General features: G+C 38.3%; 1 protein-coding gene across 1 annotated transcript in view; it reads right to left on the bottom strand.

Annotated features, from left to right (window-relative positions):
• The window catches only part of PLD5 (phospholipase D family member 5), a 382456-nt gene that overhangs the window by 105743 nt on the left and 258923 nt on the right, over positions 1-17790 (bottom strand). The window contains exon 4 of the mRNA XM_065935649.1: positions 16395-16506. Within this exon, the coding sequence (XP_065791721.1) occupies positions 16395-16506 (112 nt within the window). The remainder of the gene's footprint in view (positions 1-16394; positions 16507-17790) is intronic.

The following is a 17790-nucleotide window of genomic DNA, read 5'->3' as shown; positions in this document are numbered from 1 at the left end:
TTTCCAGAGATGTAAGACTATACACTGGTGAGAATTTCACACAGATTTGATTTTAGAGGTTAGTGAAAAAAGGAGTCAAAGATAAATTTAGGTTCCTTTTTGGGACCAGTGCAAGGAATGATTATGCCATCTCTAGAGATCCAACATAAAGGAAAAAGAACATTAAGATCAGAGTAGGGGTGTTGCATTGATTTGATTTTGCATAAGTTGATTTTGAAATATTTTAAGAATATCCAAGTGGAAATGTTAACTTTGAGCTAAAAATTTGAAAATGGGGCTTAGGAGAAATAATCAGCTGCTATCAGCATATAGGTGATGAATGAAGCCACAGATGTAGAAGCAATCAACATAGGAGAAATATGGAAATTGAAAGGAAGAGAAGAGGACAAGAAAGAGAAGTGGCCAAAATTTAAGAGCAAGATAGAGTATTCAAAGTCAGCGAAGGAGACTGAGAAGAAACAGTCAGAGACATAGGAGAGAAGAGTCATGAAAAGCAAGGGATTAGACAGGTCCAAGGAAGACGAAAGAGTAGCATAGGGTGTTCACAGCTACAGATAGGTCATGTAATGTCTAATACGGCTCCACAGGGACTAATAACCCAAAGTCCCTTGTAACTCTGACAAGGTAACTTCAGTGGAGTTGGGGCAGAAGCCAGACTGCCGTGGTTTTAGGACTGCATGCTGCTGCTGCTGCTGCTAAGTTGCTTCAGCCGTGTCTGACTCTGTGAGACCCCATAGACGGCAGCCCACCAGGCCCCTCCGTCCCCGAGATTCTCCAGTCAAGAATACTGGAGTGGGTTGCCATTTCCTTCTCCAATGAGGACTGCATGGGGTGGGGATAGAAAACTGGGGACAGCATGCAGAAGCCTGAACATGGAGAAAAGGGAAGGAGAGAGGAGAAACAGCAGACGGAGAGGTCTGAGTTACATATTACTGAGTTCTTGTTTTTTGTTTGCCCCCAGTTGACTTGCTGCTGCTGCTGTTGCTAAGTCGCTTCAGTCGTGTCCGGCTCTGTGCGACCCCATGGACTGCAGCCCACCAGGCTCCTCCATCCATAGGATTTTCCAGGCAAGAGTACTGGAGTGGGGTGCCATTGCCTCTTCCGCCAGTTGACTTGAGCATGTTTTTATGCCAAGGGGAGAGAACGGCTTAAAAGGTAGAATGTAACTATAAAGGCAAGAGAGAGGGAAAACTGATAGATGGAAATCCCTGACAAAGTGGGACCAGATGCCAGTTGATGGGGTTAATGTCGGAAGAGAAACAGTCCCCTCTTCGGAGACCGAAGGAAAGGAGGTGAAGAAGAGCGTGAATGTAGGTTAAGTTTACTGGCATGAACTATGGTGTTAAGAGATGCCCCATATGGCAGTCTCCAGTTTGTTTGCTTGTTTTGCTTAATTAAAAAAGAAAATTTGGTTAGAAGACTTGAGAGGAGCTGTGAATATATGAAATAACCTGCTATAGAGGAGAGAGAAGAAAGTTAGCAAACCCACCAAGGCATGAAGAAGGGCTGGGAGAAAGGTAATTTACAAAAAGATAAAACATGGTAGCAAAGAAGGGGGCAGATATATAGCAGGCAATTATAAAGGTTCATGCTGAGCAGAATGCTAGAAACAACAGAAATAGTGCCTTGCATCTTAACCCACACTACTTTTTAGTGTTGATTTTAAAAGCAGGACCTGGAGATTATCATACTAAGTGAACTAAGTCAGAGAAAAACAAATATATGACATTGCTTATATGCAGAATCTTAAAAATGATACAGATGAACATATTTACAGAACAGAAAACAGACTCTCAGAGAACAAACTTAACGGTTATCAGGGGAAAAAGGCTGCAAGAAGGGATAGACTGGGAGTTTGTGATTGACATATATATACTGCTAAATTTAAAATAGATAACCAGGACTTCCCTGGTGGTGCAGTGGAAAAAAATCCGCCTGCCAATGCAGAAGACACAGATTTGATCCCTGGTCCGGGAAGATTCCACATGCTGCAGAACAACTAAGCCTGTGAGCCCACCACAACTGAGCCTGAGCTCTAGAGCCCATGAGCTACAACTATCGAGCCCATGTGCTGTAACTACTGAAGCTCACACACCTACAGCCTGGGCTCCACAAGATCAGCCACTGCAATGAGAAGCCTGTGCATCGCAACAAAGAGGAGACCCCGTTCGCTGCAAGAGAAAGCCTGTGCAAAGCGAACCAGACCCAGCACAGTCAGAAATAAGCAAATAAAAATTTTAAAATTCTTTAAATAAAATAAAATATATAACCAGCAAAGACCTACTGTATAGCATAGGGAACACTGCTCAATATTCTGTAATAACCTAGATGGGAAACGAATTATATGTATAATGTATAACTGAATCACTTTGCTGTACATCTGAAATAATACAACATTGTTAATCAACTATGCTCCAACATCATTTTTTTTTAAAGTAGGTGTCTTTAGGATGTTAAGACTGAACACAGAAACAAAGTCATAGAAGTAAAAGACATCATTCACTTGTGTATGCAATGGCCATTCTCTACCTGGCTACTTGAAGCACAGCAGGTACTGCTCAAAGTCAGTGATAGCAGACCAAAGAGGAAAACCTGTGTCTTGGTCTCCTTCGGAGAACTGATACGTGAATGGCTGGAAATGATGGTCACAGGATCCCTACGAGTCAGATGGCTTTCAGGAAGTTTTAAATTTATTCCTTTATTTACATTTATATAAATTCCTATATCTTTTTCCATCTCTTAAAGGATATCCTCTCCAAATTCTAGTATCTATTGAATAGAAATGCATAAAGTCATCACTAGATTGAATAGATACAATCTTCTTACTTTTATAACATCACAAGGCTCAATATGCATAAAACTTCCCTTAAAAATGCTGTATCTGTCAACATTCTTAGGTATTAGAGATAAAATAAAAGCTTCAACACAAGTTTTTATATTTTAGAGCAAATGTATGACTGATACAATTACATTATATGCATCAGATGACCCCTTCTTAAAGTTTAAACACATGGAATTGCAACCTATCTGAGTAGATTTAAAAGAGACTAAAAATACAGATGGGTGGGTTTGGTGTTATCAGCTGAAAAATCTCTATCACAAACTAAGTTATTGAACAGGCATAAAGGCAAATACATCAGCTGCGTTCCCAAGGATGACTTGCATCATGTGATAAGAATCAGGTCTTCCTATCAGAAAAATCACAGTGCTGGGTGTGTGCTTTAGGGGAATAAATGAATTCTGTCTGTCTGGAATTAGGGGCTCACAGGTCAAACATATACATACACAAAAAAAATACCTGGGTAAGAGAAAGAGGCTAGAGTTCGATGTCATTGATTAACTGTTTACTATGAGCTATATACCTGCTTCAGATGCTTTTTATCTAACTTATTTCTCCTGATGAGTTAGCAGGTAAAGGATATGCCTGCAACACAGGAGACAAGGGAGATGCAGGAGATGCAGGTTCAATCCCTGGGTCAGGAAGATCCCCTAGAAGAGGAAATGGCAACCCACTCCAGCATTCTTGCCGGGGAAATTCCATGGACAGAGGAGCCTGGCGGAGGAGAAGAAAATCCTGCCAGAAAATCCCTGGCAGAGGAGCCATGGGGTTGCAGAGTTGGCCATGACTGAAAGCAACTGAGCACACAGCACACAGCCCTCAAAAAGTTAACATCATCCTGATTTTACTGAAAGAGACATTGAGGTTCAGAGAAAGTGAGCAATTTGGCCAATGTTACATAACACAGCAAATGCTATTGTTGTTCAGTCGCTCAGTCATGTCCGACTCTTTGACACCCCAAGGACTGCATCACGCCAGGCCTCCTTGTCCTTCACCAACTCCCAGACCTTGCCCAAACTCAAATCCATTGAGTCAGTGATGCCACCCAAACATCTTGTCCTCTGTCACCGTCTTCATCTCCTGCATTCAGTCTTTCCCAGCACCAGGATCTTTTCTAATGAGTTGGATCTTCACATCAGGTGGCCAAAGTATTGGAGTTTCACCTTCAGCAACAGTCCTTCCAATGAATATTCAGGACTGATTTCCTTTAGGACTGACTGGTTGGATCTCCTTGCAGTCCAAGGAACTCTCAAAAGTCTTCTCCAACACCACAGTTCAAGAGCATCAGTTCTTCAGGGCTCAGCCTTCTTTCTGGTCCAACTCTCACATCCATACATGATTTCTGGAAAAACCATAACTTTGACTAGACAGACCTTTGTTGACAAAGTAATGTCTCTGCTTTTTAATAAGCTATCTAGGTTGGCATAGCTTTTCTTCCAACAAACAAGAGTCTTTTAATTTCATGACTACAGTCACCATTTGCAGTGATTTTGGAATCCAAGAAAATAAAGTCTCTCACTGTTTCCATTGTTTCCCCATTTTTTGCCATGAAGTGATGGGGCCAGAGACTGGAATGCAAAAGTGGAAAGTCAAGAAACATCTGGAGTAACAGGAAAATTTGGCCTTGGAGTACAGAATGAAGCAGGGCAAAGGCTAATTGAGTTTTGCCAAGAGAATGCACTGGTCCTAGCAAACACCCTCCTCCAACCACACAAGAGAAGACTCTAAACATGGATATCACCAGATGGGCAACACCAAAATCAGACTGATTACACTCTTTGCAGCCAAAGATGGAGAAGTTCTATACAGTCAGCAAAAACAAGACTGGGAGCTGACTGTAGCTCAGCTTATTGCCAAATTCAGACTTAAATTGAAGAGAATAGGGAAAACCACTAGACCATTCAGGTATGACCTAAATCAAATCCCTTATGACTATATAGTGGAAGTGACAAATAGACTTAAGGGACTAGATCTGATAGACAGAGTGCCTGATGAACTATGAAGGGAGGCTTGACATTGTACAGGAGACAGAAATCAAGACCATCCCCCCAAAAAAGAAATGCTAAAAAGCAAAGTGGCTGTTTGAGGCCTTACAAACAGCTGCGAAAAGAAGAGAAACAAAAAGCAAAGGAGAAAAGGAAAGATATACCCATTTGAATGCAGAATTCCCAAGAATAGCAAGGAGAGATAAGAAAGCCTTCCTCAGTGTTCACTGCAAAGAAATAGAGGAAAACAATGGAATGGGAAAGACTAGAGATCTCTTCAAGAAAATTAGAAATACCACGGGAACATTTCATGCAAAAATGGGCTCCATAAAGGACAGAAATGGGATGAACCTAACAGAAGTAGAAGATATTAAGAAGAGGTAGCAAGAATACACAGAACTGTGCAAAACAGATCTTCATGACCCAGACAACCATGATGGTGTGATCACTCACCTAGAGCCAGGCACCCTGAAATGTGAAGTCAAGTGGGCCTTAAAAGCATTACTATGAACAAAGCTAGTGGAGGTGATAGAATTCCAGTTGAGCTATTTCAAATCCTAAAAGATGATGCTGTGAAAGTGCTGCACTCAATATGCCAGCAAATTTGGAAAACTCAGCAGTGGCCACAGGACTGGAAAAGGTCAGTTTTCATTTCAATCCCAAAGAAAGGCAGTGTGAAAGAATGCTCAAACTACCGCACAATTGCACTCATCTCACATGCTTGTAAACTAATGCTTAAAATTCTCCAAGTCAGGCTTCAGCAATACGTGAACCATGAACTTCCAGATGTTCAAGCTGGTTTTAGAAAAGGCAGAGGAACCAGAGATCAAATTGTCAACATCTGCTGGATCATCAAAACAGCAAGAGAGTTCCAGAAAAATCTCTATTTCTGTTCTATTGACTATGCCAGAGCCTTTGACTGTGTGGATCACAACAAACTGTGGAAAATTCTGAAAGAGATGGGAATATCAGACCAGCTGACCTGCCTCCTGAGAAATCTGTATGCAGGTCAAGAAGCAACAGTTAGAACTGGACATGGAACAACAGACTGGTTCCAAATAGGAAAAGGAGCATGTCAAGACTGTATATTGTCACCCTGCTTATTTAACTTATATGCAGAGTACATCATGAGAAATGCTGGGTTGGAGGAAGCACAAGCTGGAATCAAGATTGCTGGGAGAAGTATCAATAACCTCAGATGTGCAGATGACATCACCCTTATGGCAGAAAGTGAAGAAGAACTGAAGAGCCTCTGGATGAAAGGGAAAGAGGAGAGTGAAAAAGTTGGCTTAAAACTCAACACTCAGAAAACTAAGATCATGGCATCCAGTCCCATCACTTCATGGCAGATAGATGGGGAAACAGGAGAAATAGTGGCTGACTTTATTTTGGGGGGCTCCAAAATCACTGTAGATGGTGATTGCAGTCATGAAATTAAAAGACACTTACTTCTTGGAAGGAAAGTTATGACGAACCTAGATAGCATATTAAAAAGCAGAGACATTACTTTGCCAACAAAGGTCCTTCTAGTCCAGGCTATGGTTTTCCCAATGGTCATGTATGGATGTGAGAGTTGGACTATAAAGAAAGTTGAGTGCCAAAGAACTGATGCTTTTGATCTGTGGTGTTGGAGAAGACTCTTGAGAGTCCCTTGGACTGCAAGGAGATCCAACCAGTCCATCCTAAAGGGGATCATTCCTGAGTGTTCATTGGAGGGACTGATGTTGACGCTGAAACTCCAATACTTTGGAAACCTGATGTGATGAACTGACTCATTGGAAAAGATCCTGATGCTGGGAAAGATTGAAGGCAGGAGGAGAAAGGGACGACAGAGGATGAGATGGTTGGATGGCATCACCGACTCAATGGACAGGGGTTTGGGTAGACTCTGGGAATTGGTGATGGACAGGGAGGCCTGCGTGCTGTGGTTCATGGGATCGCAAAAAGTCGGACACAACTGAGCGACTGAACTGAACTGAACTGATGGGACCAGATGCCATGATCTTGTTTTTGAATGTTAAGTTTTAGCCAACTTTTTCCCTCTTTTCTTTTACCTTCATCAAGAGGATCTTTAGTTCCTCTTCATTTTCTGCCCTAAGAGTGGTGTCATCTGCATATCTCAAGTTATTGATATTTCACTCAGCAATCTTGATTCCGACTTGTGCTTCATCCAGCCGGCACTTCACATGATGTACTCTGCATGTAAGTTAAATAAGCAGGGTGACAAAATACAGCCTTGACGTTTTCCTTTCCCAATATGTAACCAGTCCGTTATTCCATGTCCATTTCTAAATGTCGCTTCTTGACCTGCATACAGATTTCTCAGGAGGCAGATCAGGTGGTCTGGTATTCCCATCTCTTGAAGAATTTTCCAGTTTGTTGTGATCCACACAGTCAAAGGCTTTAGTGTAGTCAGTGAAGCAGAAATAGATGTTTTTCTGGAACTCTCTTGCTTTTTTGATGATCCATAGCATGTTGGCACTTTGATCTCTGGTTCCTCTGCCTTTTGTAAATCCATCTTGAACATCTGGAATTTCTCAGTTCACGTACTTTTGAAGACTAGCTTAGAGAATTTTGAGCATTACTTTGCTAGCGTGTGAGATGAGTGCCATTGTGTGGTAGTTTGAACATTCTTTGGCATTGCCTTTCTTTGGGATTGGAATGAAAACTGACCTTTTCCAGTCCTGTGGCCACTGCTGAGTTTTCCAAATTTGTGGCATATTGAGTGCAGCACTTTCACAGGATCATCTTTTAGGATCTGAAAGAGTTCAACTGGAATTCCATCACCTCCTGTCGCTTTATTCATAGTGATGCTTCCTAAGACCCACTTGACTTCATACTCCAGGATGTCTGATTCTAGGTGAGTGATCATACTATCGTGGTTACCTGGGTCATTAAGATCTCTTTTGTATAGCTCTTCTGTGTATCCTTGCCACCTCTTCTTAATATTATCTACTTTGTTAGGTTCATACCATTTTTGTCTTTATTGAGCCCATCTTTGCATGAAATGCTCCCTTGGTATCTCTAATTTTCTTGAAGAGATCTCTAGTCTTTCCCATTCTATTGTTTTCCTCTATTCTTTACATTCATCACTTAGGAAGGCTTTCTTATCTCTCCTTGTTATTCTTTGCAACTCTGCATTCAAATGGGTATATCTTTCCTTTTCTCCTTTCCCTTTTGCTTTTCTTCTTTTCTCAGATATTTGTAATGCCTCCTCAGACAACCAGTAAACGAGAAGACCAGATTTCTAACACAAGTCTATATGACACCAAAGTATAAGCTGCTAAATGCTATACTATAATTACTATGCTAATTATCATTAAGGAGCAATGCTTTCAAAGAAGCTCCTGCCTTGCTGGTATTCTGTAAAGAAAGGTAGAAGACAGATTCCTCACAATTTATTTTGTCTGCTGTAAATAAAACAAAGGCACCCGTCTTCATGCACCCAATCATAAGCAAAACTGGTATCCACTTTGAGAAGGTGTCAAATGAAAGCATATGTGGGTGACAGCAAGGGCACTTGACTTTTACCTCAGTTATTACCAGATCAGCTTAACCTGCTCTTCTACCCAAATGACCCCACCCTGAAGTATTCACTGGGACAGTCCTTCACTTTGGCAACAAAAGACTTTACAAAACGTTGAGGTTTTTCAATATTGGCAACCTTTCAAAGGGTGGAAATGAGAGCCAGAAAAATATAAAGTTTTCTTTGGAGAAGTTACTAAAATATACCTGTTAAGGTTACCTGAAATTAACAGATATAACCACACCTACTTGTATAATTAGGCTTTGGAATAATTATAAACCAGAAAACCTAAGTAAAAAAGCCTCAATAAGCATAAAAATCTCAAATTATTTTTGAGATCTCTAATTAAGGAGCAAGCAGTTAAAAAAATTATGTGTAAAATTTCCAAGTTGGAATGGGAAAAGCCTGTATTAATTTTAAAATTTACAAATGCCCCTATTCTCATAGTTAGGCACATATATTCCTTTTATTTATTTATTATTTTTAATTTGAATTCATTATTTTTTACATTTATTTATTAATTTATTTTTTTTACATTTATTATTATTATTATTTTTTTTACATTTATTTTTATTAGTTGGAGGCTATTTACTTTACAATATTGTAGTGGTTTTTGCCATGCATTGACATGAATCAGTCATGGATTTACATGTGTTCCCCATCCCGATCCCCCCTCCTGCCTCCCTCCCCATCCCATCCCTCTGGGTCTTCCCAGTGCACCAGCCCCGAGCACTTGTCTCATGCATCCAACCTGGACTGGTGATCTGTTTCACCCTTGATAGTATTCTGTACATTTGTGTCTCTTTTTCTGTCCTGCATATAGGGTTATTGCTACCATCTTTTTAAATTCCATATATATGCGTTAGTATACTGTATTGGTCTTTATCTTTCTGGTTTACTTCACTCCGTATAATGGGTTCCAGTTTCACCCATCTCAGTAGAACTGATTCAAATGTATTCTTTTTAATGGCTGAGTAACATTCCATTGTGTATATGTACCAGATCTTCCTTATCCATTCATCTGCTGATGGGCATCTAGGTTGCTTCCATGTCCTGGCTATTATAAACAGTGCTGCAATGAACATTGGGGTGCACGTGTCTCTTTCAGATCTGGTTTCCTCGGTGTGTATGCCCAGGAGTGGGATTGCTGGGTCATATGGCAGTTCTATTTCCAGTTTTTTAAGAAAAAAACTGTTCTCCATAGTGGCTGTACTAGTTTACATTCCCACCAACAGTGTAGGAGGGTTCCCTTTTCTCCACACCCTCTCCAGCATTTATTGCTTGTAGACTTTTGGATAGCAGCCATCCTGACTGGCGTGTAATGGTACCTCATTGTGGTTTTGATTTGCATTTCTCTGATAATGAGTGATGTTGAGCATCTTTTCATGTGTTTGTTAGCCATTTGTATGTCTTCTTTGGATAAATGTCTGTTTAGTTCTTTGGCTCATTTTTTGATTGGGTCATTTATTTTTCTGGAATTGAGCTGCAGGAATTGCTTGTATATTTTTGAGCTTAAGCCTTTGTCTGTTGCTTCGTTTGCTATTATTTTCCCCCATTCTGAAGGCTGTCTTTTCACCTTGCTTATAGTTTCCTTTGCTGTTCAAAAGTTTTTAAGTTTAATTAGGTCCCATTTGTTTATTTTTGCTTTTATTTCCAATATTCTGGGAGGTAGGTCACAGAGGATCTTGCTGTGATTTATGTCAGAGAGTGTTTTGCCCATATATTCCTTTTAAATTTTGGAAACCTAATCCATGAATGTGAGAATAGAAACATGGATTATCTATGATGAATGAAAATAATTTTATTGATTTCAAATAACAGTTGGTAAGAATCATGCATAGAATGTGATAAAATGAACACAGCATCCCCTCCTTCTTTTTCAATAATGTGGCTAAAAGAAAATCAGAACATAAAATTAAAAATAGAGGTGTTATCAAAATAACGAAACTGAACTCCTATCTTACACTACTTACAAAAATTAGCTCAAAATGGATTAGAGACTTAAATATAAGATCTGCAACTGTCAAACTCTCTGAAGATAACATAGAAAAAAATCATCCTCACATTGGTCTGGCCAATGATTTTTTTTAATATGACACCAAAAGCCAGGCAACAGAAACAAAAATAAACAAGTGGGTCAGCATCAAACTAAAAAGCTTCCTTTCACAAAGAAAACAGTCAACAAAATGGAAAGGCAACCTACAGAATAGGAGAGAATATTTACAAACCATATATCTAATAAAATACATAAATAAGAAACTCACGCAACTCAGTTAAAAAAAACAGAAACTAATAACCTGAGTAAAAAATAGGCAAAAGACCTGAATAGAGATTTCTCCAAAGAAGACATACAAATTGTTAACAGGTACCAATCAAGATTGTTGGGAGAAATATCAATAACCTCAGATATGCAAATGACACCACTCTTATGGCAGAAAGCAAAGAAGAACTAAAGAGCCTCTGGATGAAAGTGAAAGAGGAAAGTGAAAAAGTTGGCTTATACCTCAACATTCCAAAAACTAAGATCATGGCATCCAGCCCCATCACTTCATGGCAAATAGATGCGGAAACAATGGAAAGAGTGAGAGAGTTTATTTTTTGGGGAGGTTCTAAAATCACTGCAGATGGTGACTGCAGCCATAAAATTAAAAGATGCTTGCTGCTTGGAAGAAAAGTTATGACCAACCTAGACAGCATATTAGAAACCAGAGGCATTATTTTGCCAACAAAGCTCTGGTCAAAGCTATGGTTTTTCCAGTAATCATGCATGGATGTGAGAGTTGGATCATAAAGAAAGCTGAGTGCCGAAGAACTGATGCCTTTGAACTGTGGTGTTGGAGAAGACTCTTGAGAGTCTCATGGACTGCAAGGAGATCCAACCAGTCCATCCTAAAGGAAATCAGTCCTGAATATTCATTGGAAGTACTGATGCTGAAGGTGAAACTCCAATACTTTGGTCACCTGATGCGAAGAGCTGACTCATTTGAAAAGACTCTGATGCTGGGAAAGATTGAGGGCAGGAGGAGAAGGGGAAGACAGAGAATGGGATGGTTGGATGGCATCACTGACTCTATGGACATGAGTTTGAGTACGCTCCAGGAGTTGGTGATAGACAGGGAAGCCTGGCATGCTGCAATCCATGGGGTCACAAAAAGTCGGACATGACTGAGCGACTGAACTGAACTGAACAGAACCTGAAAAGGTGCTCAACATTGCTAATCATGAAGGTAATGAAAATCAAAACCACAAGAAGATGTCACTTCATGCATTAAGATGACTCTTATAAAAAAGCTAAGAGATAGGTGTTGGTGAGGATGTAGAGAAAGGGGAATGCTTTTTGCACTGTTGGTTGGACTGTAAATTGGCACAACCACTATGGAAAACAGTATGGGGGTTTCTAAAAATAAACATAAAATAAAGCCAACATATGATTCAGCAGTCCCACTTCTGGGTACATATCCAAAAGAAACAAAAATCAATATCTTGAAGAGATGTCTGCACTTCCATATTCATTGTAGCATTATTCACATTAACAAAGATACATCAAACCTAAGAGTCTGTTAATGGATGACTGGATAAAGAAGATGTGTGCATGCATACATACAGAAACACACACACAATGGAATATGTTACTCAGCCATGAGAGAAAAGGGAATCCTGCTAGTTGCAACAACACAGATGAACCTAGAAGACATTATTCTGACTGAAATAGGCCAGAGTGAGAAAGACAAATACTATGTTGTCTCACTTAACTCTGGAATCTAAAAATAAATAAATAAAAAGTCAAATTTATAGAAACAGAGAGTAGAACAATAGGTACCAGGGACTGGGGGAGTGTGTTTGGGAGAGATAGGGAGATGGTGGTCAAAGGGTGCAAACTTTCAGTTATAAGATGTGTGCGTGTGTGCTAAGTCGCTCCAGTTGTGTCTGACTCTTTGTGACCCTATGGACTGTAGCCCTCCAGGCTCCTCTGTCCATGGGATTCTCCAGGCAAGAATACTGGAGTAGGTTGGCATGCCCTCCTCCTGGGGATCTTCTGGACTCAGGGATTGAAACCTTGTTTCTTATGTCTCCTGCATTGGCATGCAGGTTCTTTACCCCTAGTGCCACCTGGGAAGTCCTCAGTGATGAGTAAGTTCCTAAGCAGGAGGTAGAACCCTCTCAGACTTCAGACAATGCTATTAAATACAAAGATATAATAATCAAAATGGTGTGGTACTGGCACAAAAACAGAGAACTCAGAAATAAATCCACACACCTATAGTCAATTAATCTTTGACAAAGGAGTTAAGTATATACAATGGGAAAAAGTCTCTTCAGCAAGTGATGTTGGGCAAATTGGACAGGTGCTTGTAATTCAATACACAAAAATCACACCATACACAAAAATAAACTCAAAAAGGCTTAATAATTTAAATATGACATGACACCATTAAACTCCTAGAAGAAATCATAGGCAAAACATTCTCTGAGATAAATTATGCCAATGTTTTCTTAGGTCAGTCTCTCAAGGCAGTAGAAATAAAAGCAAAAATTAAAAAATGGGACCTAATCAAACTTACAAGCTTTTGCACAGCACAGGAAACCATAAACAAAATGAAAAGAATGAGAGAAAATATTGGCAAATGATGCAACCAACAAGAACTTAATTTTCAAGATATATAAATAGTTGATAAAACTCAATGACAACAACAAAGGAAAAAAAATTGAAAAATGGGCAGAAGACCTAAGTATACATGTCTCCAAGAAGAAAGTCAGATGGCCAATGTAAAGATGCTCAACACCACTAATAACTAGAGAGTTCAAATCAAAACTACAACTGAGGTACCACCTCATACCACTCAGAGTGGGCATCATTAAAACATCTACAAATAACAAATGCTGGAAAGGGTATGCAGCAAAGGGAATCCTCCTATGCTGTTCATAGGATGTATGAACTGTAATGTATGAATGTAAGCTGGTGCTTTCCTTGGTGGCTACTAAGGAAAACAGTATGGAAGTTTCTCAGAAAACTATGAATAGAATTGCCATAAGATCCAGCAATCCCACTCCTGGGCATATATACCCAGACAAAACCATAATTCAAAAAAATGGCATGCATTCCTATGCTCATAGTAGCACTGTTCACAACAGCCAAAACATGAAAACAACCTAATGCCCACCAACAGATGAGTGGATAAAGAAGGTGTGGTATAGATATACAATGGAACACTACTCAGCCATGAAAAACAATGAAATAATGCCATTTGCAGCAACCATGGATGCAACTAGATATCAACTAAGTGAAGTCAGAAAGAAAAATACAAATACTGTGTGATATCACTTGTATGTGGAATCTCAAGAATGACACGAATGATCCTATCTGTGAAACAGAAATAGACTTACAGTCATACAGAACAGAGTTGTGTTTGCCAAGGTGGAAGTGGGGTTGGGACAGGGATGGAGTGGAAAGTTGGGGTCAGCAGATGTAAGCTATTATATAGAATGGATAAACAAGGTTCTTCTGTATATCACAGGAAACTACATTCAATACCCTATGATAAATCATAATGGAAAAGAACATAAAAAGAATGTACATATATGCATAACTGAATCACTTTGTTGTGCAGCAGAAATTAACACAACATTGTAAATCAACTGTACCTCAATTAAAAAATATGAGTACATTCTATAGATCTAATGTACAGCATAGTGACTACAGGTAATAATACTGTATTGCACACTTGAAATTTGGTAAAGACAGTAAATTTTAAGAGTTCTTACCACAAAATAGAAAAAAAAGTAACTGTGTAAGGTGATTAATTAACCTTAATGTGGTCATCATTTCAGAGCATCAATGTATATCAAATCACCACATCGTACCATTTAAATATATATAATTTTATTTGTTGATTGCATGCATGTGCATTCATGTAACTTAACTGAAGTTAAGTCACTTCAGTCATGTCTAACTCTGTGTGACCCCATGGACTGCAGCCTGCCAGGCTCCTTTGTCCATGGGATTCTCCAGGCAAGAATGCTAGAGTGGGTTGCCATGCCCTCCTCCAGGGGACCTTCCTGATCCAAATTTGTTGATTATATCTCAATAAAGCTGGAGGAAAAAAAGAAAGAGCTTTCACTGACAAATAGAAATTTTTGCATAGAATAGAATAGATTTTTCTCTGTAGGTCAAGTTTTGCATTATGAAGTATTCTGTGAACACACTGATTAATAATGAGAAATTGGTACTACTGTACAATATTTAAAATGTGCAGATTGTATTGCTATGAGATAGCTAGCATTTGTGGTGCTAGAAAAATAGCATCACCCAGATGTAGCTCTATCAACTATTAAACTATTCTGTGGTAATCTTTTTTCAAAAATTCTGAGCAGATAATTGGAAATTAAAATTAGGAATTAAGGGACAGCATGTCTAATTTAAAAGCTGTTTGCCCCTCTGATATGAAACAACCTCTACCTTGTATATGCTTGTAAACCTGAAATCAAAATATTTTATCCTAGTTAAAGTCATATTTTCTTTTTCAAGTAATATTTTAGAGTTTTATCAGAATAGTTGCTATAAAAAGCAATCCCCAAATTTGCTGATCCCCAAATCTGTTTTAAAAAGTATAAATGATATATTTAATACACATAATTGCCAATTTTCATTTCTTATTTTACAACAGGTTATTAAACAATCATGGAGAAATAAAATGTAATTAATGATTTATTTTTAAAATAGAGTTATTAAGAAAAATGAAAGTGCTATATTCTTATTTCAGATATTAAAGTTTTGACTTAGATGAGTAAGATTTAATCACAAGGAAATGCCAATTAAATATTTACTGTGTGGTAAATTCTTTGTGCTGAGGAAGCCAAAATGATTTAAAAATGCCCAAAGAATGCTCATTAGGATTCCTGGATGCAACTAGAGATTATCATATTAAGTGAAGTAAGTCAGAAAGAAAAAAGACAAATACCACAAATACTCTCAAGTAGAATCTAGAATATGACACAAACGACCCTATCTATGAAATGGACATCTACAGTCATAGAGAACAGACCTGTGGTTGCCAAGGTGAGGGCAGGGGAGGTGAGGAAGGATGGATCTGATTAACTTCTAAACTCAGTAACTCCTTCACAGCTGAAGTTGCTCATGGCTAGTCTTACATTTACCTGTCTTTTGTGAACTATTTCAGGACAAACCTTCCTGGAACTTTACCAAAAGACAAGGAACTCTCCCTAAAAAAAAATAAAAGCTACCCCAAAGCAAAGTATTCCAACACAGATTTCAAATGGTTCATCAAAATATTTCTGTTATTAATAATTTCTGTTAATAATAAATTTCTGACATTTATTATATGTCTTTCACAGGCTTACAGTCTGCAAGCAAATTCAGAGTGTATATATATATATATATATATATATATATATATATTATAATTCAGTAAAAACTCTTTATAAGTGAGAGTTCAGTTAGTAAAGGATACAGCAAAATGAAGAAATTTATTTCATAATTATCCTCAGTGTTTAGAAAGTGTGAAGCAAATTGTAAAGTGACCAAACAAATGATGGTCTCCTGCAGAATTATCTTAAAAGTCGTGAATAAGGCAATGACTCATAGACTCCTACCTCTGACTATATTATTTCAAACAATACATGTAGCACAAAGAGATCTTTCATCTAATGGTCAAGAGAAAACCAGAAATCCAATGTTTGTTCTGCTAAGAAGTGGCTCTTCTCTCTAATCACATCATTGAAGTGTTTACAGAGGGAAAGATTCTTCTTTCTAGTTAATTATCATCTAATGGCCAGTAGAGTACTTTGCATAAGCTAATATGCAACAACACTATTTTAAAAATCCCAGTAGAATTGATTAATTAGTTCTCTTATTTAAAGACTTTAATCAGGCTGTTTTTCAAAGGAGAAACAGGAAGTGTACTAAGTCAAGTGTGTTGATTATAAAGAAATTGTGCAAAAAGAAATCATGTACTACTCTAAATAGAATTAAATGTACTGGAACAGAACACCCAGAGGTAGAGTACCATGTCAACCTTGGCCTTACCCTTTGATTTCAAGGCTTCTAATACCTTTGAATCAGCTGTTACATCACTCACTAGCTTGATTTCAATACTTTGAGAAGTCAGTTGGAGCAACTTTTCGAAAAGACGTTGACCCTAGAAAAAACATTCAGAACCAAAGTCAGAAAACCTAAAATTATGCTGTTTTAAGTAGGAATAAATAAACATTGAAAATTAAAACTATCCATTCAAATTTTAAAAGGTAAGTACTTCAGCACTTGGTATTCATGGTAAATTTTTTCAAAGAGTTTATAGAAATAGAGTAGGAGTACAAACACAGATTACATTGTTTTTTGAGTACTGTGCAACTCAATAATTATTGCAATAATCATTTCAATTCTACAATGCAAATCTACTCTTTTACTTTTTTATGAACTCTTAAATATCTACACATGAAGAGGCAGAGAATATTAAACAGTTGTGACTAGGCCCAGAAAGACCCAGATTCCAGCTGATTTTCCAATTTACAAATTATTTCTTAATTCACTTTCTTCCTCAGTGAAATGTCAATAATATTAATGTTTACTTTAAAGGGTTTTTGTGAGGATTAAGGGTTAGTAGTAGGTAAGTATCCTTTAAGTGTTAGCAATTACGGGGGGAATCATTACTACTTATCCAGTGTTAGACCCTCAGTCATGTTTGACTCTTTGTGACCCCATGGACTGGAGCCCTCCAAGTTTCCCTTGTGGCTCAGCTGGTAAAGAATCCACCTGCAATGTGGGAGACCTGGGTTCAATCCCTGGGTTGGGAAGATTCCCTGGAGAAGGGAAAGGCTACCCACTCCAGTATTCTGGCCTGGAGAATTCCATGGACTAAATAGTCCATGGGGTCACAAAAAGTTGGACACAACTGAGTGACTTTCACTTTCACTACTTATCAGGGATTTACCTAAATTCATTTTCTCATTTCAAATTTATGTTTTATTGAATTCAACTAGAAATCTATAATTATTACCCTAGCCTAAAAAAACTGAAAACAAAAGGTTTTCTTTATTAGATTTCACAAACATAATTTTTATAGTAAAAAATAAAATTTTTTAAATCAATCTCAGGGAGACTCTGTATAGTGGTGGGTTCCTTACATCATCACAGGTGAGTGGATTGCAACATTATCCTGTTTATTTTCTCTTTTCATAGACTCCATAGTGTTTCCATAGACTCCTTCTCCTTATCTTAAGAGGGAACTGGTCTTCCTTTATTGGTTTTTCAGGTTTGTGTTATTCGGCCACAAACTCAAATGCCCTCATAGGCTAAACAGGCAATGAGGCTTTGGACTTAATGGCCCCCAAGTGGTAAAGTTTTATACTTTGATTAGAATAGAGTATTGATAATGATTATGGAGAAAGAATTTGAAGACTGAGAAGGTAAATGGATGGAATGT

This window comes from Muntiacus reevesi, chromosome 5 (genome assembly GCF_963930625.1).
Source record: "Muntiacus reevesi chromosome 5, mMunRee1.1, whole genome shotgun sequence".
In the NCBI taxonomy this organism is placed as follows: Eukaryota; Metazoa; Chordata; class Mammalia; order Artiodactyla; family Cervidae; genus Muntiacus; species Muntiacus reevesi.
This window is presented reverse-complemented; position numbering and strand designations above follow the sequence as displayed.